The sequence below is a fragment of the Bicyclus anynana genome, chromosome 16 (assembly GCF_947172395.1).
Source record: "Bicyclus anynana chromosome 16, ilBicAnyn1.1, whole genome shotgun sequence".
NCBI lineage: Eukaryota > Metazoa > Arthropoda > Insecta > Lepidoptera > Nymphalidae > Bicyclus > Bicyclus anynana.
Genome location: NC_069098.1, coordinates 10,746,313 through 10,769,250, shown reverse-complemented (window position 1 = coordinate 10,769,250; position 22,938 = coordinate 10,746,313). Strand labels below are relative to the sequence as shown.

At 37.1% G+C, this 22,938-nt stretch overlaps 1 protein-coding gene across 1 annotated transcript in view; it reads right to left on the bottom strand.

The window, feature by feature from the left end:
- LOC112053613 (protein sprint) overlaps window positions 1-22,938 on the bottom strand; it is a gene marked incomplete in the record, with an annotated part of 148,399 nt that overhangs the window by 17,994 nt on the left and 107,467 nt on the right. The window contains 5 exon segments of the mRNA XM_052886053.1: window positions 150-533; window positions 820-1,046; window positions 1,769-1,995; window positions 3,049-3,233; window positions 3,387-3,587. Coding sequence (XP_052742013.1) covers window positions 150-533; window positions 820-1,046; window positions 1,769-1,995; window positions 3,049-3,233; window positions 3,387-3,587 — 1,224 coding nt within the window.

The window sequence follows — 22,938 nt, the reverse complement described above, 5'->3', positions numbered from 1 at the left end:
ACGGGAACAGTAATATTTTTTAGTAAATACGCTTCAATTTTATAAAGTTTTTTAGTTTATGAATAGTATATACAGCAATAGGCCAATCTATTTACTACATTAAAACATGCTAAACACGCGTCATGCTTGATTAATATATATCCGCTCACCTGTAAATCTCCATTCGATTCTGTTATGCTTTTCGCATCCATTATGCTGAACCCCGCGTCAGAACTGTTATTATTGATGGCGTTAGATGCAAGCGTTAGTTGCAACCGATCGCTTTGTATGCTTTCATTGATTTGATGATTGTGTATCTGTGTGTTGTTGACGCTAAATGTTACTGTTGTCGTGACTGTTATGTTTCCATTTGCGGCTTTGTTAATGGGACTAAAGCATAGGGATTCAGATGTTGGGGATACAGACATTTTGGAAAATGGCGGTTTCGCCCATCTCGGAGGAGGGGGCGGCGGGGTTGTTTTTACATTGTTTGTGTGTGTCGGCGAGTGAGCGTTGTTACATGTTGGAAATGTGTGTGGGTGTGTTATATGCGCCTGAAAACAGGTATAGCCATTTGTTAACATCGAATTTACAGTATAATATTAATTGACGTATATTTGTTATGCATTGTATCGTGCCACGACTATAACACAAAATTATAAGATTAAGTAATTTCATTTACAAAACATTCAATTTATAACCAAAAGACAAATCTACTAAAATTTTTAAGTATTAACAGTATCAATCTAACCGTGATGGACTTTTCATAGCCATAACACGATACTATATTACAAGCCTACAAGCTGGTATTAAAACTTATATACATTTTCAGGTACTTACAGTACTTGACATCAGGTTTAGTGTATTCGGTGGGGTAGGTCGAGGAGCTCTGATGAAAGATCCAGTAGGTTTCGCCGGTGGGGAAGGCGCAGTTCTACCCTTAAATGTACTGAGGCTCTGACTTTGACCCGGTGGAGAGCCCGATGTATCGACTGGGGACATTTTTAGAACAACGTTCTGATCCTTATCCGGACTTAGGACTTGTTCTCGAGGAATCGCCGTTGTACCTGTAATAGTAATGTTATATTGTCAATCAATTAGGATATAATTTACTGTAAAATTTTGGGTGGGGCACAAGAGCCGATGGACGAAAGGGTCATATTGAGGTACTATAGTAACCCCGCATCGGAAAGCGCAGTTGCTGATCAACCTCTCACTAGGTGGACTGATGATATCAGGTGGGTTGCAGGGAGCCTCTGGATGCTGGCGGCCCGAAACCGTGTTGCTTGAAAATCCTTACAGAAAAACTATGTCTAGAAGTGAACGTCCATCGGCTGATAATGATGATAATGATATTGATTTAGTAATTAAATTACATCCTTTCTAAAATTTCAAAATGATAATAATTGCCTCATCAACCACACTAGTACTAGAAGGGCGAAAGTTTGTGTGTAGGTGTGAATTTTTGTTACTCCTTTACGCCGCAGTTATTAAACCGTTTTGGCTGAAATTTGGAATAAAAATAGATCTTACCCTGAACACTTAGGCTACTTCTTGTCCTGGAAAAATCCGTGGTTTCCGTAGAATTTGCGAAAACCACATTTGTGTGCGGAATAAATTAACCTCATTGCTGTGGATCGTTAATTAATTCAATACCTTATTTGATCTTTGAAAAAGGATTTGAAGCAATTCTTACCACGCTGCCTGTGGCCTGTGTTATGATGCATTCTTTATCTTTTAAGGGGGGGGGGGGGGGATACTGTGGCCACATTGCCCAAAAAATACTTACTGGCATTAAAACTGCTAAGACTAGATCCAGTATCAGACGGCGTGACCGCCATAGGTATCACCCCATTGGCGAGTTGGCACGGTGAGAGCAGGTTGCTGGAGTTCTTCGGGTTGGCCATGGGGTAACCCCAGAACTCCTGCCCCAGGAGAGCGAGCGAGCTGAGCTGGTGACGACTCTTGGCTTCGCGGAGAGGCTTCGGCAACTGAAGCTGCACTGGTAACTCGTCACTGGAAATTATAAAAGATACTTTAGTATACTTTTTATCTCTTTTCTAAACTAATATTTTAAAGAGGTTTGATTATTTTTGTTGAGTGAAACCATGGGGGTTAGTTGAAATAATTATATTCGATAATAAATATTTCAAAGATCACAAATATACATACGATAAAAAAACCTGCCAACTGCGTGTCTTGCCCCGCGCAGTGCAGTGATCCGTATATTAAATTAGCACTTTAAACCCTAATTTAATGCACAAAAATACCGATAAGGTAACCCACTGGATTGGATTGGATAGATAAAAAATCCTCACTTTGCATGAGGCAAAATATATATTTTTTCAAATATTCTTTTTACCACTTCACTCTCACTGTTGAGCACGACTCTCCTTTCAGAATGAGAGGGGGTAGACTAATAGTCTACCACGATGAACTTTACATACGAAGAGAATTACGAAAATTCTCAGGTAATATACAGGTTTCCTCAGGATGCTTTTCCTTCATTGTTTGAAGCACGTGATATTTAATTTCTTAAAATGCACATAACTGAAAAGTTGGAGGTGCATGTCCTGGACATGACTCAGAGGGCCTAGATACGCCCTCTGAATCTAAGGCAGAGGTAATACCCACTGGGCTATAACAGCCCAGACATGGGTCTCACTAAAAGGCTCATAGTCACTCAGCGGGCGATGAAACGAGCTATGCTTGGAGTTTCTATGCGTGATCGAATCAGGAATGAGGAGATCCGCAGACGAATCAAAGTCACTGACATAGCTCAGCGAGTCGCGAAGCTGAAGTGGCAATGGGCAGGCGTTCGAAGAGCCGATGGACGTTGGGGTCCCAAGGTGCTGGAATGGCGACCCCACACGGGAAAGCGCAGTGTCGGTCCCCCCCCCCACTAGGTGGACTGAGGATATATAGCGGGTTGCAGGGAGCCGCTGGATGCTGGCGGCTCGAGATCGTTGTGCTTGGGGGTCCATGCTAGAGGCCTATGTCCAGCAGAGGACGTCTATCGGCTGATAAGGTAAGGTATCACAGCATACAAGATGTATAGCAGGTACATACCAGCATTGTGAGTAATGTGCGATCAGCTCAGGTATGTTATCGAAGCGGTTGTGCGAAGTTTCTAGTCCGATGCGTCCGCTCGCTGCTTGTATGAGATAGTGTTCGATGTACGGCCCTTTGTCTGCCGGGAGCCGGACGGAGATCGCCATCGTGTCGGGCTGGCTTGACTGACGCACCACGAAGTTCTGGAAATTGAATACAATTTATTTTATTACAAGCACCAACATCAGTGGCGTGCATATATCAGAGTGGGGATATAGGGACGAAGTCCACATAAGTCAAAGCAAAGCTTGACCGGGTCCGCTAGTTGCCGTATAAAAATCACTAGCAAAACTCACCCCTTCCTCCTTTCCCTGTAACAGGTGGAAAGCGCCAGCTCTCTGGATTCCAGGTAAAAACCAGACGGGATGCGTCCTGATCAGTCGCTCCAACACGCCGATGTCGCATGGTGGCTGCTCCTCTGACTCAGACCCTGAGGATCCCACGGATGAGCAGTCACCCTTAGCACCTTCTCCGTCTGACGACAGACTCTCTCGACTCTGGAAAAATGGAAATAAAATTAGGTTTTTACTATGCTGACTGTACTACGAGTATGAGTTAATTGAGAAAGAAGTTAACTGCCTCATTGGTCCCGTGGTTAGCTGGTTCAGCTCCGGACAATGAGGTCATGGTTCGAATCCCGGGTCAGGCCAACAAAAACAAAATAGGTTATTGGGATTTTCCTTACAAGGAAAACCTTAATAGCAGCCTGGAGTTGGGAAGTTGGCGGTGTTAGTACACCCCCGTGCTTTGGAGAGCATGTAAAGCCGTCGGTCCTGCGCCTGATCTCACCGGTCGTGTCGGTCTGCCGTCCCATCGGATTTCGAGAGTGACGGAAGATAGCGTGCACCTGTGCTTGCGCATACACTTGTGCACTATAATATCTCCTGCGTACATGGTTAATCTCACCATGAGATTAGCCGCCGTGACCGAAAAGTCGGTCGGCATATTTTAATAATTAATTGAGAAAGAATATAATAGGGAACTTAAACTAACTTATTCTTATAACTATAAAAATCAACACCATTATCAGCCGACGTCCACAGCTGGACATAGGCCTCTTGTATAGACTTCGAAACATCACGGTCTCGGACCGCCAGCATCCAGCAGACCCAGAAACCCACTTGATGTCCTCGGTCCACCGAATGTTGGGTCGACCAACTGCACTTTCCGGTGCGGCCATTCCAGCGCCTTGGGAACCCGACTTACATCGGCTCTTTGAACTACGAGTATGTAACTCTCGACTCTCTGAGCTATGTCGGTGACTTCATACAAATAGTTGCAAAGAAAAGGTCAGACATATTATATTAAACGACCTTAACATTCTTAAGAGGTTATTGACCGATAACAGATCAGAATCATAATAAAACTGAGCTTTATGTATCTAATAATATAAGCTACTGTGTAGTTTATTTTTACACCATCGAGCTTGTGTTCTCGTAACCGAGGCTGCGTGACAACGCATCGAAATTTGTTATTAGGAAAATGTTCGTGTATATACAAATACCGTATAAACATAATTACATACTCACGACTAATAGTAAAGTTCTTTGAATAGTCGAGATCGTTATTTTAGCCTAGTACCGGAGATAAGTGTTAACACTTAACAGACAGACATACCGAATTTTAAATTAGTTTTTAGTGTCTTTTCTTTTTCATGGTACTTTCGACATCAGGTTAGCTGAGATCATAAGTTATGTAGCTTTTTATTTGATGACATTATTTTAAATTTGAACCGAAGCTCAGTTTTCCGTTTTATGGCCTGTACCCATGTGGCACGTCGATTCTCTTTCTACAATCGCAAGCGCTTCGAAAATTTAATAATGTATGCGAATGACATTTGCTATCGACAGGTCACGTGATTAAGTTATCTGTCATCTGTCGTTCCCATACATTTTTTTAGTTTTCGAAGCGTTAGCGTTTGCTACTAGTGCACGCCATTGACGATCAATCATTCTCACGTTTCTGCAGCACCCACGACTATAACTGATCGTATATTGGTCACTGCATGCATGACGGCATTACGAAACGTCTTCGCTATCGTTTGCGCTGCAGAAACGTGAGAATAATTGACCGTCAATGGCTGGCTAAAGAGAATGGACGTGTCATATGGCTACAACCCCAAAACACTAAAAATGTACAATATTAATGTCATATGCTTTCGTAGTACCAAAGTGCAGAACGAATCATTAGGCTAATTGCTTTTGGTGCTTCTATGAAACAGGAAAACGTATACGAAGCTCTTTAGGCTCTAGACTAATGTGATGAACTATAAAGTACGAATTTTATATCAGACAAGCGATTCTGGACTCACTTCCCATATTAATATAGTTTACATTCACGTGGTAACTTTGAACTTAATTAAGTATCAGCAACTATACATTTTAAAAGGAAATCTATGGAAAAGATGCGACATATTTTTCTGTATACGACTTTGGAATTTCGTCGATTCGTAAAATATTTTTGCGGGATGAAATGCGGGTATATTTGTTCCACGGATCCCGGGCTAATATCATTTCAGTGGTTAAATCTTGAAATGCAATTTAACAAATTGAGTTGCTTTCCAGTTTTCCGTATACAATGGATTGTACCTAATTTGTAATAAATACAGAATACGATACGATTCTCTTAATAGAGATTTTGGCATCTCGCCAAAGTCCTGGCCACCAGATAGTGTCGTAAGCCGGGAATTAGGTCCCACTTTGCAGATTTCCTACATTTTCTTTTGATTACATCTTTGATATATGACCGCCACAGACGCAAGATTAAATTGTCGATAGAATAACTTTATAGGTATTCATAACTTTGAAGGGTTTCAATTATGAGGCGATCATCCCCTGCATTATATAAAGTTATAGTGACATCGCTCATTTTCATAGCAAGTACATTGTTAGTGAAATTTTATTTTTGACATCCCATAGAAATTTAAATTGTAATAAAACTTGTTATAGGCTTATATAACATCGACGAGTTAAAAATAGCAGAATTACACGCCAGTTCGTACTGCTAGTACCTTAAAAGAAAATTAGCGATATCTTTTATGAGTACAAATAAATTTTTAACGGCCTCCGTGGATCAGAGATATGTCCGTGGATTTATTAGACGGAGTTCCTAGGTTCAATCCCCAGCTGTGCTGATAGAGGTTTGATTGGTCCAGGTCTGGCTGGTAAAAAGCTTCGGCCGTGCCTAGTTACAACTCTACTGACAAAGATGTACCGTCAAGCGATTTAGCGTTCCGGTACGATGTCGTGTAGAAACCGAAAGGGTTGTGGACTTTCATCATATTCAACAAGTTAGTCCACTTGTAAAAATAAAAAAGTATTTAATTTTACAAGTCCAAAGTCCAAAGCCAAAAATTATGTAATGTAAATGTAAATACCTAGTTATAATGTTATTTTTATTGTTGATTGAAATGCATAACTTCTTACTGTTGTTATTTACCTTAAGTTTACGTAACTTCGAGAAACTATAGGTGTACCCTTAGATAACGCCAAGTAACGCATACAAAGTATTAGCTAAAGTGTGCCTTCAAGACAAAGCGTGACAATGCATCCTACCTTTTTAAGGCTTGGTTTAAATTAGGATCCTAATGGTAAGAGCATTACCATAAATTCAATACCCATTGAGGACGACCGCTTTATAAGAGTAGCTTTTATATCGAGATATTCCACGATCCACGACATATTTTCGATGCATTCACTTCAAAGGGCTCTTTGTTCAGAAGCTTGGAAAATATTTTTATATTACGATTGCCATGATTAGAAGGAATTTTTTGGGGACATTTTTTTTCCAAAGTCAGAAAACTAACCAGATAACGGGGATTTAGTTTGAAGTTCTTTCTCTTAGGTTCTATCTAATATCTAAAATTTCATTCATTGGATAGCTATTGACAAAAAATTAAAGGCGCCACGTTTTGGCTGTATACATCGCATATGATGGTTGGGAGCGCAATTTTAGTAGTTTTTATTTTTAGTAAAGTATTACATGTATTTTGTACAATATAAGTAAATATAAAATGTAAATTTTATTACATAATTTTTATATAATAAACATAAAATGTGGTTTGTTGTAGAAAATAAAATATATTCATTTATTCAATAGAACCAATATTCTGTAGCTTAAAATATTATTTATTATTCCATCTTAGCAATTTATAATTTCAACTATTTAAAACAAGCGTGTATGCGTGTGTGACCCCACGAATGAAGTAAAAACTTCTTTAGCTCTCAACGTTAGCTTGCCTCGGCCGAATAAAGTTTTCCTAACGTATTTACAAGCTTACTATCCAAGTTAATCGTGCGTAATTTTTTTTTATTACAATAAGGAGTTTACAGTAAAAAATAATAACATGTCGTCCTGTTAACTTTTATAAATCCCTTAAATTCCAAAGTCTTGGCTACCCTACTATTATCCGATTCCTCAGTAAAAGGTTCGACGCGCAACCTCCACAAAGGCGGAAAGCAAGCAATTTCACATAATAATCATACGTTCTCTCCATATTATGGTTTTTTGTTTACGCCTAAGGTTATTTCTACCCTTTGGGCGGTCATCGCCCTCTTATTACCATGATAAGGAGGAAGATAAGGATAACATTGGGAAAATATGTGCAAAAAGCGCGTACGTATCGCATTTTATTACAAGTACCCTGCGGCGTTGGAACGTTTGTGGAAACTTTTTCAATATTAGTGTAATAAATGTCAGTCTTTTTCTAAGGGCGCATGAGGGGTGGGTTTTAATTTTAAAAGGTTTTTGTTTAATAAATTATTTTAATATCGTTTTCGCTCGCATTTGTTTTACAATGACTTGCATTTATCTGACCTCGTACATAACACAAAATAAAATGGTGCACTTAAAAATTAGCATTAGTTGTTTATATGCGAGTAACTAATTAGGTGTTTATACTTTTTTTTTGTGTGTTATTTTTTGATGTATAATCTATAATATAGACTAATTCACAACCAAAGAAACTGACTTAGATTGGTCTATGATACATTGCAAGAACAAACTTATGCATAATGATGGCAATGGGACCAAATGGGTAATATACCGTTAAAAACACAAAAATATTTTTTGAAATCGGTCCAGGCGGCTTCAAGTAATCGGTGTAAATACATGAAAAAAAATACCGAGCAAATTGAGAACCTCCTCCTTTTTGAAGTCGGTTAAAAAACTCAACATCAATTCGAATTAATTGGGCCTATTCCGACATATTCAAGTTTCATCAGGTTTCTATTTTAATATTATAGGTAACCCCGACGATATTTTTTTTACACTTTACAAGTTAGCCCTTGACTACTACTACTTGATGGTGATGATGCAATCTAAGATGTAAGCGGGCTAACTTGTTAGGAGGAGGCTGTAAATCTGCACCCCTTTCGGTTTTTGTAATTACTACGGAAAAAAAAAATTCTAAATTTATATTACTTACATTCTTTATGGAGAGAATATGTAACAAAATTATAGACATGAATATACAATTGTTCATCGTTTAGGGCTGTCACAGCGCTGCTAATTGAGACAAAACCGCCTGCACAATATTGCATAAATTAAGAGCTACGTAGTTTAAAATTTAAATCACCAACATTTGTTACCATTAGTTGTGGAACGTATGGGACGCTTTATTGTGTGGCGAGGAATAAAAGGAGGGGGATTTTTAATTACTTTTTTTAAAATTTAATCCCATCAAAATATTTAAATTAATTTATATTTTATCATCTAAATTTTTTGTGTTTTGATTACAGTTTTTATTCGAAATCTTTCTTAATTACGTTCTTTAGAAAACAAAGCCTGCTACATCTAGATAGATGTAGCAGGCTCATGTCTACATATATATAAGTGATATTCGCAGTGATAAAAATTTCACCGAATCATTTCATCGCGGTTAGTTGCCCCGACTGACAGAGGGGCTGGGTAATTTTTTGCGCAAAGGATCAGCCTGGCTGTCCAGCGCGGAAATCCATTCCAAGTGGGCATGATTTTTATAGTTATAAGGATAAGTTAGCTTAAGTTCAATATTGTATTCTTTCTCAGTGATATTTAAACAAATAAGCAGATAAAATTAAAATATAGCTGTTTTTGGAGACATTTAAATAAATTTCGTGTTTAAATTTTATTTTACTACAATATTTAAGAAGACTAAGATTAACAATAGATTTTGATGATAAGCAAAAGCCACAGCCACATAATTTATAATCTACACTAATATTATAAAGCTGAAGAGTTTGTTTGTTTGTTTGATTGAACGCGCTAATCTCAGGATCAGATAGCCCATTTATCGAGGAAGGCTATAGGTTATATTTTATCCCCTTATACCTACGGGAACGGGAACCACGCGGGTGAAACCGCGGAGACGTCTTCTAGTGACCAATAAAGCTGGTCAATATAATTAGAACAATTGAAAAAATTATGTAAGCATCTCGATGATGCTTTCAGTAAAATCAAAAGCGTAAACTGAAAACCACGTATACTTCACCGATTTCGGTCATCATCAAAATTGACCAAACAATGCATTTAACCCCTTTCCTACTAAAAATATCATTTTACTGCAAAGGCAATATGTTTTTGATTTTACAACGTTCGAATGCATCGCTTTTCCTCACGCTTTATAAAACATTTTGAGAGTTGTTCTAAAACCCAGACCGTTAAAATTAAGGTATTTGAATAGCTAAAAATATTATTTTAGTACATCACAGACTCTTATTTATATTGAAATAAAGTTAGTTTTCGCTTGTAAATTTACATAGACGGTATTCGTTGGAGCTTTCAAAAGCTGGATCTGCAAAAACTAGAGGTATTCAACTCGAGCGAACGGAATTGCGATGATAGCAAACTTTCAACCAACAAACTCTATGAAAAAATATACCCTTTTTGTTATATAATAGTGGTTCTACAGGTAAAAGAGGTAAATTTTGTACTGTTTTTTTTTAATGGTCAAAGCTGTATTTTAAACACAATCAGGATTTGGAGCTAAATTTTATACCATTCTTATTTTAACTACGATTTTGTTATTGGTAGGTACTTATATTAATTATCAACCCATATTCGGCTCACTGCTGAGCTCGAGTCTCCTCTCAGAATGAAAAGGGTTAGGCCAAATAAATTAAGAGAATTCTCAGGTATGCAGGTTTCCTCACGATGTTTTCCTTCACCGTTTGAAACACGTGATATTTAATTTCATAAGTAGGTACTACTTATTAGGAAACAATAATCATATACAACCCCCAGTACAAAAAGGGGTGTTATTTATTAGTATAGTAGTTATTTAGGTAGCTCTGAGATTAGCGCCTTCAAGCAAACAAACAAACAAACTCTTCAGCTATATTAGTATAGATAATATCGATAAACTGACGAAACAAGCAGATTTTACGATTTATTTATTGCTTATTTTCCAAAAATTAGTCGCCTTGATACCCTTTATTAAATAAAGCCCTGCAGCCAGCCACGTGCAAGTATCGGGTGTGGTGTATCGTTTATTTGGCGCAGGCCATTAATTTATAGCCCAGTTACACCGGCTGATACGAATTTTATTTATTCGCCCCAACCCGCAGTGTGAGCTTGGTCTTGGTTTACGGTTGGATTTGTTTATTTATTTCGTGGTCATAATAAATATAGACTACCTCATTGGTCAAGTTCGTTTAGGATTTTAAGGTTATGAACTATTGAGTTTCCTTTCTTCCAATAATTTCTTAACAGCAGTCTACAGTTTTGAAGTTGGTAGTATTACAATCCGTGGAGAGAACGTTATGCCCCGAATATTGTCAATTGTAGCGATTGTTATGAAGTCAAACATCATGATTGCCCGCCAGCGCATTGGAACAGCATGGTGGGCCTAAGCTTTGAAAGTCCTCGAACACGACCTCAATGTCGTGTAGAAACCGAAAAAGGTGTGGATTTTCATTCAACTCCTAAAAGTTACCCCGCTTTTATCTTAGGTCGCATTATCACTTACCTGATGTTAAGTAAGAGATTGTAGAGGGCTAACTTGTAAAGAATAACGAACAGCAATTATTTCTTATAATTTCCTAATAAAACCATCTTCACACTGATTTCAGAACGTGTTAACTGCGTGTGATATATGGATTAACACCTAGCGTCGTATGTGTCGTCGCGACCATTGTTGTATGATTCATAGCGACAACGCGACAACCATTATCGTTATCGATTGCGAAATTAATTTCCCGCCAGACTGTCGCGTACAGGAGCTTACAGGTTGAATAAATTGTTTAATATTTTATTGTTGTGTTTGTTTTAAACTGTTGCATAAATCATGGGTTTATTCTTTGTTCACGCATGTAAAATATGTGATGCCTCATATTTGCTCAAACATTCTTGATAATTAAATTCTCAAATTGTATTGGATAATATGGTTTTAAGCTTCACGTTACATTTTAGTCATGTCATGTAGTTTTCACTTTTTAAAATTAAATAACATTCAATATAACTTTCCTTAATTTGAGTAAAAATATAATAACGCACTTAATTTTAATTATTTTCATCTTGTTTATTGCGTAAACCGATTTCGTAAATACAAAACAAGCTATTACATATCACTATACTTAAAATGTGTCAAAATCAAAACTCAAACTAAAATTAAAATAAAAATACAATTTTAAAGAGATCAAAAAACAACTCTCGAAATCAACATTAAGAAGAGCGAACATAACCAAAAGCTATTCCATTTTATAATATTACACGAAACAATGAACCACTGAAGCGTCGTTTAAGACCAAATTAATTGGAATCCAACTTTCCTAATAAATCCTTTCATATAGCCTCATATAGCCTCAGGAACATAACTCAGGGATATGGCAACGGGTAGGTGCTTTTGTATTAACAATTCGCCAAATGGTATCGTCGCGACTATTACAAGAATCATGGCGACATCGCAAACCGTGCGACCAATAGTAAAATTAATCTCTAACATTGATAGTTTTGCACATTAATATTGCACAAAATGGTAAGCCGCAGAAGCGTTGTATTCGTATGAGCCCAAATATATTTCAACTTTCCTTATAAATCCACTTTCACACAACAGCCTCAGAGACATAACTCAGGAACGTGGTGATTGTAGGTGCTTTTGTATTATTTTTTTTTTACGTGTTGAGTAAGTGCTGATGGCTCCACGTGGGACCGCTATGGCGTCACCGGGGGATTTGGGCGAGCGCAGAAGCATCGCCTGATGAGACCCGAAGGCTGAAATAAAGATAGAGGACGGAATGACTCTCTAAGGGCGTCTCCTATGAGACTCGGACCTCGGCTTAGAGGTAGAGGAGGGAGGGTGTAACCGTGATCTGAGTGAATCAGTCCGGACGCCCCCGAGATCGTGAGTTAGAAAACCCACGTCCGGGTGACGTTAGATATCGGGGACCTCGTCTTCGCCGGCGAAGACGCTGTGTTGCTTGTGATTGTGTTGCCCGGAAAGCATTGTCGGTCGTCATTCTTTTGCATTAACACCTCGCCAAATGGTACTGTCGCGACTGTTACAAGAATCATGGCGACATCGCAAACCGTGCGACCAATAGTAAAATTAATCTGTAACATTGATAGTTTTGCACATATTACACAAAACGGTAAACCGCAGAAGCATTGTTTAAGACTAAATAATTGGAAACCAACTTTCCTAATAAATCCACTTTCACACAGCAGCCTCTGGAACATAACTCAGGGACGTGGCAACCGGTAGGTGCTTTTGTGTTAACACCTCGCCAAATAGTATCGTCGCGACTATTGTAGTATGATTCATGGCGACATCGCGAAACCCATTACAGCGGCCGATTGTAAAATTAATATCCAGCCAGATTGTTGCGTTTTCGTATAATGTCGGTGCTTAAAAGCTGCAAATTGTTTTGTATTAATCGCGCCTTTGTGTTTGAACGAGTTTTCGGTGAACGAACGCCAGACTAATTATTTTGTTCGCTATTTCAGCTCACCAGTAAATAATTGGAATTTTGACAAATGGTTATTTGAGCTTTGCGGTAACGACAATCCAGATTTTAGTAATACTATAAATGTGAAAGATCTAAATTTGGTGGATTATTGCATTTACTCTTTTTAACCGCTTAACTCGTATTGGTACTTTGTAATATATAGGATAGATAAATTTGACCTTAAAAACAAAAATTTTGCTATGACTTCGGTTTTGGAGATTACTGCATTTTGTTCTAAAACGAAACCAGTGTAAAATAGATGCAAGCTTGCATTCAAACTCCAAAATATCTTATGAGTATGCTTATGACAGAAATAGCCAACAGCCAACATCCAGTAAAATACTTGGAATGTCAATTTAATAGTTGTTATCAACCCATATTCGGCTCACTGCTGAGCTCGAGTCTCCTCTCAGAATGAGAGTGGTTAGGCCAATAGTCCACCACGCTGGCCCAATGCGGATTGGCAGACTTCACACACGCAGATAATTAAGAAAATTCTCTGGTATGCAGGTTTCCTCACGATGTTTTTCCTTCACCGTTTGAGGCGTGATATTTAATTTTTTAAAATGCACACAACTGAAAAGTTGGAGGTGCATGCCCCGGATTGGATTCGAACGCACACCCTCCGGAATTGAAGGCAAAGTTCATATCCACAGGGCTATCACGGCTCGTAATCAATTTTATAGTATTAAAAAAATAAAAAAATCGAAGTCGATAGTAGACACTCAAATTCAAAAGAATGTTATTAACCACCTTGCATATTTCTAAAGCTAATACAACGGTAAACCCCTCTTTGAAATCCACTCAGAATCCCATCCCAATCTCTTAAGTCGCAGCTGTGTCGCAAAGTCATAAAAATATACCGACTCTTGACGCTCACTGTCGCATAACAGTTCACTTTAAGTCGACTTTGTAAGTGCAAAGTGGTCACACGTGCTCAAATACTGCAAATGGGCCCGACGCTTTAGGAGCGAGGAGGTACCACCTGCGACCGGAGTTTTACAGGGCACTTTTAATTAGGCTAATGGTCTACCGTCACGGAGAATACTTAATCAAAATTGTTACAGTTATGTCGATGGGAAATTTGTACAGCCAAAACAGTTAGTAGAGTAATGATACTCATTTTAGGATTCCTTAAATGCAAAATATTTATTTTTGTTTGTTAAACATTCACAAATGCAAAGCTACATTATCAGCAAGTAACATAGGTTCCTATTCACACTCGGCGTTTGGTATTAACCAAAAACCTCGAATACTGGTAATAGGACCGACGGTTTAAGATCGAAGGCATACTATCTGCGACCAAAGTTTTAAAGGGAACTTAATTCGGTTAATGGTCTATCGTTACAGAGAATACTAAATCAAAATTGTTACAGTTACGTCTGGGGCTAGCATAAATGGGATATATCTAAAGTTGTAGAGTGTAGACTATACTGAAATCTCAAGTTAATAATATTCCATAATTAGGTATAGGTACCATATAAACGAAAATGAGTTTTTTTTGCTTATAAATCACTTCAGCGATTTTAAAAATTCTTTCACCAATGGAAAGCTACATTATCAGTGAGTAACTGGGAACGGGAATAACGCTGGGGTTGAAAGCGTAGGGCGTATACTAGTAATCAAAATCTTTAATAGAAAGAAAGAAAGAAATTACATTTATTTACGGCTGATAGGCCCGACGAGTTCGAAGGCTTACTATCTGCGACCCGAGTTTTAAAGGGCACTTTTAATTAGGCTAATGGTCTATCGTTACGGTGAATACTAAATCAAAATTGTTACAGTTATGATGATGGGAAATTTATGTACCAGCATACTTCCCCGCTATTTTGTTCTATGAGGTTCCCGTTTCCGTGGGAATACGGGGATAAAGTATAATGTTTGTTACTTGCTGACAATGTAACTATCCACTGGTGAAAGAATTTTTAAAATCTGTTTAGTGTTTAGTGGCGTAAAAGCGAATCAAACAAACAAACTTATTATATTTGCATTTAATATAATTAAGGACGTAAGTATGAATTCTAGATGGTGTTTTGCTGTCTTTTGAGTTTTATTATATTGAAAACTAAAATATCAACTAGGACCACTTACTTAATGTCTGTGTATTGCGTCCGTCTGGAGATCTCTATTTAGTGATACGCTCGCTGCGCTATGGTACAATATAGTCGGAGTCATTTTCGTTTAAAATGTTTTTTTATATGACTTAGTAAGGAAAAAGCCCAGTTATTGCGGGCACTAATTAAATTTATTGTGATTTAAATACACAGAAACTTATTCAAACACTCAAGCTGTCAATATCTCAATTTTTGTTTAGTTTTCTAAAGTCCCAAAATAAAGATACTCGTATCACACTAATATTATAAAGGCGAAAGTTCGTGTGTAAGTGTGTAAGTATGTTTGTTCCTCTTTTACGCTGCGGCTACTGGAGCGATTTGGCTGAAATTTGGAATGGAAATAGATTTTACACTGGATTAACACATAGGCTACTTTCATCCCGAAAAAATCCATGGTTCCCGCGGGGTTTGTGAAAACTGAATTCCACGCGGACGAAGTCGCGGGCGTCCGCTAGTTTACTATAAACCATAAAATACTACTTTAAATAACTTTACTCAAATTATAGACTCGATCCTACAGATTTATTGGATCCACAGAACTCCGGCGGAGTATTGGATTTGAAATTAATGAGGTATCCATTACATCTATAAAAATACACAGAGCTCGTACTGAAAACGAGGAAAATTTCGAAGCGACAAACTTTTAACGAGGAATCGAATGCAGACGTGCGTCGAGTAAAATAGACTACAAGCCTGCTATGGTCAGACCTTCAACATTTTATAAAATCTCTTAAAAAAAAATTATGTCAAATGTTTTTTACCTTCATAAAATTTTTCTTTAATATTCTTGTTCCCCTCCAACTAGTCAAAAAATCTGTGTTAGGTGTGGATATGACAATAAGCCAGTGGGCGGGGATCGAACCACTACCTCTCGGTGATAAGTCCGACCCCTTTACCGTTGTTCTGGTAGTGCAGAACATAAGAGTTCTTAGTATGGAGTTTAATAAACCAAGCGGGGTTTCAAGCGTCCAGACCTTCAATTTTCCAAGTATAAAACGTAAGTTGTTGATATTTTCTACAGGATTTCATGAAAATTTACATCCACAGCTGCCAAAAACCTACGTAGTGCTTACCTTACGGTAGAGGCCTTTACAATTGATTTCGAAGAGTTGCCGCGAAGCTAAGTGACTTTATGTAACGTGATTACGCGCAGGAAATATAAATATAAAGAAAAAATGCCTTATAATTGAACGGTTGAGTATAGTTGCCTACCGAACCTACTTACCTATAATAGGACTTTACCTATACTTACTTACCAGTTGGCCTATTCACTATTTTGGTCTTTATTATCATCAACCTATTAAGACAAACAGTAAATCAAGTGTCAAAATGTCTTTTGCCTACTGTCTGATATCCACCAGTTAGATGGTATTTTTACATAGAATCTTAATTTCATATGTGTCAACTAGCTTGACAGTCCAGCAGGCTTTGAGCATTTTTTTTATAAAAAAAAATTATTTGTAGCTTAGTTTAAAAAAAAGTTTTTGAATCGTCAAATTAAATTCGACTAATTTGTAAAGACTACCAGTCGGTCTGGCAATCACAGACTCGTCCTTAAAAAAAGTATAAACGAAACACGGATGCAAAACGCATCCGACCTGAATAAAAGAGTTACTGCTCGACAAATACAACTTTCTGCGACGCTTTAGTTTTCTTCAAGTTCAATCAAAGAGAGCAAACAGCGTTTGTGGTCCAGGGGGATGCTGGGCGGGGGTGCACTGAGATGAGTCACATGGGGCGGTTAAAATCAATAAGTCGCCCCGACGGGTGCGTACAAATGTCAGCTTTATGAGCTCTGCTTTTAATTGGCCTTTAATTAGGTTGGTTTTTTATAGCGGTTTTAATTTTTTCTTTGTCGTTTATTCAATCTTTCAGTTATATTGCTGTATTAGAATGAGAGATTTTGTTGCTTTCTTTTATTTTGTATGAATGTCAGATATATATTTTTAAATTTAAATGGGTTTGTTGTAGCAGTTTCAATTTTTTTTAGTCGTTTGCTTGATTTTTCAATTATATTTCTAAGATCAAATGGTTTTTTGTATTCTTTTATTTTATATGAATATCAAATATGTATTTTTAAATCTAAGTACCCTAATTAGCCTTTAATTACGTTGGTTTTATGGCGGATTGAATTTTTTCTTTGTCGTTTATCTTTCTTTTTTTTTTCAGATATACATATAGTAAAGTTTGAATGAGAAAAAATATTGCTTTCTTTTATTTTGTATGAATGTTAAATAGGCTAGATGATATTTTTATATCTAAGTACCCTATCATTAGTACACAACATAAATATCCTAGAAGGCGTTAAGTGGTTTTAATTATTACAACAATGGTACCTACTTTTTAGGTATATTTGAAATGATATAGCTAATCGATAATTAATTATAATGTATATAATAGGTAAATATTTTTTATTTTTAGGAAATCAAATAGGGAAATTGCACAAAACCAAAAAAACAAAAGTTGTGGACATAAATTCGATTCCAGGGACAATTTTACATTCCAAAGTGTGAAAGAAAGCTCTTAAATTACAATTCAGGGTCCGCACGAGTAATATAAAAACACTTTATTACCTATAAATTGCACGCGAATGAATATCTCGGTTTCCAGCTCGTTACAGATATATAAAGTAATAATTTTAGTAATAATTAATTGCGTATTACAATAGCGAACTGAAACCGGTACTCATTGCCTATTAGTAGATCGTTAGTAACTCAGAGTTGAATAGTAATGGCTAGATAATGAATAATGATACCAAATACGTTTTCAATACTCTAACTGAACAATACCAGTACTAATTTGTGAATAACAGTTGCCCTAGTTAAAGCTTCTAGGGCATCATGAACAAATTATTGCAGTGAGATTTTCTTTGATTCAGTGCCGTAATATGTACATTCATTTTGAATCGTCAATACATCTATACTAATATTATATAGAGGTAATGTTTGTGGTAAAGTTTGAGGTAAAGTTTGTGGTAGAGGTAAAGGGGGTAATCTCTGGATCTACCGAACCAAATTTAAAAATTCTTTTACCACTAGAAAGTCACGTTATTTGTTAATATCATACGTTATATTTTATCACCCTTTTGGAAACGGGAATAACGCGGGTAAAATAGCAGGGCGTCGGTTAGTGTGTTATAAATTCTTCACATTATCATATACTAGCCTAATATGTGTTGATATTTATAAACTAGCAGATGATCACTCTTCAATGGCAAATTATGAACTAGCTGAGGTCGCGCGGCTTAACCCGCGTGGTTCCCGTTCCCGTAGGAATACGGGGATAAAATATAGTCGATAGCCTTTCTAGATAAATGGGCTATCTAACACTGAAAGAATTTTTCAATTCGGACCAGTAGTTCCTGAGATTAGCGCGTTCAAATAAACAAACAAAAATACTCTTCCGCTTTATAATATTAGTATAGATTGCTTCTACAATGACAAACATACTCTTCAGCTTTATAATATTAGTATACATTGCTTCTACAATGAAGAGATCTATGAATAGGACAAGACATGACTTCCGAAATAACATTTTGCATTTGTTCATAGAAATTATCATGTATCAATGTAAGTACGTGACAAGCTAAAATAATTATCCTATACATTTCTAAACGCTTACAGAAGACGCCATAATACTAATGGGAACCTTATATAAGTTAGTTCATATATTCTCCAAAAGATTAGGGTCCTTCAATCGCACATGCCACCATTATTACAATGCCCACATAGTTGCATAAAATCACAACTGGCTTGACTTTATAGCTAGGAGGTCCTTAGTTTCATTTACAGCGAATTTATTGTTTTAAAATTGTCTCAGGTTGGTGAAAGGCTTGATAGGCTAAAGGCCAGTTATACCTAGTTATTGTTATTTTATAGGATTAAGTTACCTGGTTCGTTGTTTTTCTAGATTATAGAAACCTGATAACTATCGTTTAGATTTTAGATACCTGTCCCGGTAGGCTTTTAAAATTGGCTGGTAGTAATGATATAGCTATGTTTAAGTGATTATGTTTCTGTTAATATCATACAAGTACCTACTCCCTACTCCTAATATTAAAATTATTTCTAATTGGCACGTTTTACTTTCATTCATACAATATTGTGTAATGTCATCACAAAAACTACAAATACAATTCAGTAACTATAATTCAGGGACTTATTACCTGTACTCGAATTATAGACTAGCGAACGCTCGCGACTTTGTCCGCGTGGACTTCAGTTTTTCACAAATTCCACGGGAACGATGGAGTTTTCCAGGATGAAAGTAACTGTGTTAAATCCAGAGCAAAATCTATTTCATTCGGAATTTCAGCCAAATTGCTTCAGTAGCCGTAGCGCAAAGGAGAAACAAATATACACACTTACACACGCAAACTTTCTTTATAATATTAGTGTGATAATTGAAAACACAAAACGAGAGCTGTGATAGCCCAGTGGATATGACCTCTGCCTCCGATTCCGGAGGGTATGGGTTCGAATCCGGTCCAGGGCATGCACCTCCAACTTTTCAATTGTGTGCATTTTAAGAAATTAAATATCACGTGTCTCAAACGTTGAAGGAAAAACATCGTGAGGAAACCTGCATACTAGAGAATTTTCTTAATTCTCTGCGTGTGTGAAGTCTGCCAATCCGCATTGGGCCAGCGTGGTGGACTATTGGCTGACAAACACCTCTCATTCTGAGAGGAGACTCGAGCTACGAGTAAGTGAATTTACATAGTTAATTCATACACTGTTTTGTAGTTTCATCAAGATAACGATATTATGGACTACATCCCGTATTTATAGGTTATTGAAAATGGTCTCAAGTGAATTTACATAGTTTTAAAGTTTTGAACAGATCGCCCGAGCAGAATATTTTGTCGGTCCATTCATTGCAATTAGGTGGCAGTGCCTACCGGAAGTACTGAATCGACTTCACTGCAGCGGATGCAAATTACTGAGTTGTTTTTTGAACGTAAGTCAGCCTGTAGGGTTACCATATTTCTTGAAATAACAAAAGGAAAAAAAAATGATGATATACAAAATAAATAATACAAATTAAATGCTCTCCAAATTAAATTTATGTAAAGTTTAAATTTTTGTAATGGATATCAATTTTGTTTAGATCGTGATGATACTCGTATTATGACATAACTTGACTTTTCAAAAGTGCTTGTAAACTAGCCTATGATATAAATGAAATTTGAATTTATAAGCTACCTCACTGCCAAAATTAATCTTTGTACGTCAAACCGTTTTCGAGATTTCGTGATGAACCTTTAGAATTTATATATTAAGATACGTATTAAAAAAGATATATTTTTTTTTTATATTTTTTTTTTTGGAAAATTGTTGCTACCCTAGCCAGGGGTGCGACAGTGAACGCGGAAATGACGGGGCAGACCAATAATCGCTAACTGTTGACAATGGTGGAAATTATACGCTTTTAACTTTTGCGCTCTGGAAACTTTTTGTTTCAAAAAAAGGTGTCAATGCAGTAAACGTAGTTGTATCATGCGTATATGCACAATATGCATCACATTATGTACAATTACAAGTTAATAAAGTACGTTATATGATACGATATATCCATTTAACTTCATTACCAAATTCATAATATTTTTCCGAGTAGGTTATTTTTTATTCTACAAGGGTAATTGAGGGAAAATACGACCAGTGGAACTGGAACGCGAAGAGAATATGGTATCAGGTCACTGAAACTCAAAAGGGTATCTAGCACTTTGATTATCATTTTACACATTTGACATCAGTAGGTTTTTTTTTGCTGACTTACTTAACCGGGCCTATTTAACACTAGTAAGATTTATGGTAACGACAAAATAGCTTGGCTACTTATATATCTACCTACCTACTATTGTTAAATGGTGATAAACTGAAAAAGAAAAAACCTGGCTGAGTTTGTTGTGGGCTCTTCTCAGTCTAAGGCGAGTTTGAAACCCTCGTGAAAATAAATGAATATTGACTATTGACTTTTTTTTTTTTTATTGAGAAAGAATACAATAAGGAACTTAAGCTAACTTATCCTAATAACTATACAAATCATGCCCACGTGGAATGGTGGCAAGAATACTGGCTGCATTTCCGCGCTGGACAGCCAGGCTGATCCTTTGCGCAAAAAATGAGCCAGCCCTTCTGTCACCAGTCGAGGCAACAAGCCGCGGTGAAATAGTACGGAAAAATTTTTTGGCACTGCGACTGGACTTGGGCCTCCTTCTGCCGTGGAGGCCCAAGGGTCTCCACGGCAAAAGGTACAAATATGTAACTCTCTATCAGAGAGGCATACTTGAGCCACTTACCGGTTTCAGCTTTTTCTGCTGCGGCTCCCGGTCTTGATTCTGTCTCCCTGATATGACACGGTGCTAATGTGTCGACGCATGTAGCGTCCCACATTAGGGCCCGCCCCATTTCCCAGGGAACCAGCGTCAATCCATCAGGTCTCTTACCATCATCCCGACTGATTCCTAACGGCTCGATTAGCGCAGGAATATTTATGGTGGCAAGAGCCCTTTTTATTATGTCATTAAGAGACTAACTATTGACTATATTTCAGCTTCATAGAGTAAAACAAAAAAATTCATACTATGTTACTATATGAAAAATCATCAAAATAAATGTCCAATACTGTCGACGTTTTAAATTGTCATCAAATTTATGTCCACCATTATATTTACCAAATATAGATTTTAAGGGTGTGTGGTGAAGGGTTGTACAAACTATCACAAGGGCTAGCTCTAATAGGAGCAGTTAAGTCAAATATAAATCTTAAGAAACCTACAATGTATAGGTGGCAGACAGTTTAAACGAGGAAATTGCTTCGAACAATTCGAAGCATTGCATCGGAGTGTCCTTTATGACCCACAAAGGGTCGTTAACTCAGGGGTAGAGACACTAATCTGAGGGTTAATTGTCACTCCAATGCCTCGCTAAGTGTTGCGTAATGAATATTGCATCATCCCTCGGCGATTTCGGGTTATAACAATGCAAATTAAAACAATTACCGAAAGTTTTGGATATCAATAAATTACATATAATTGATAACGTATTTAAACTACCATAATATACTAGCGAAAGACAATAATTTAATTTGTGTGTATGGATAAGTAAGCCTAACAAAAATATGAAGGATAGCAAATTATTGCTTCTTAATGTTTAGATCATTCATCAAAATCAATACAGCAACTTATGTCAGTGATATTGTAAAGGTTGGTAATCAAATATTATAGGTTAGGCTAGTTGTACAAGTTACAACGTAACAAACAGAGTGGAAGCCTTAATTAGTAAACACATTTATAAGAATTGTTTTAAAGGAGAGATGATCTTTTGAAATAGTCTACTTAATTATGAGTGGGAAGCTGACATCTTTATCAGAGGAATACGTTACGCCAAGTTTGCCACAACGATGCTCAAAACTTCTCAACACCGTAGAACATTAATAGCTGCTATTAAAACATATAATTAACCCAATACAGTTCCAAGATCTACTTTTACACTCGTGGCATTATTAGCCGACACTTCGCAGAATAAAACATTCGTGTCCCAACAATGGAGGGAAGGGTTTAGTATACATTGGAGTATGCACAAAGCTACCCGCAATTGACTGAAGTAACACCTCGAGTGCTTTTGTCGGGCCTAAGTGCTGAGCGGCGCAGATGGTGTGTTTGTGCGTAAATATTGTTGTATCAACTGAAAATGTGGACGATATGACATGTAAGAGGTGTCTTGTTCGATAAAGTATGTGTTAGATCGTCTAGCTTTTGGTTATGGTTCAAACCAAAAGCTAGATTCAATTTTATAAGTTGTGTTTAA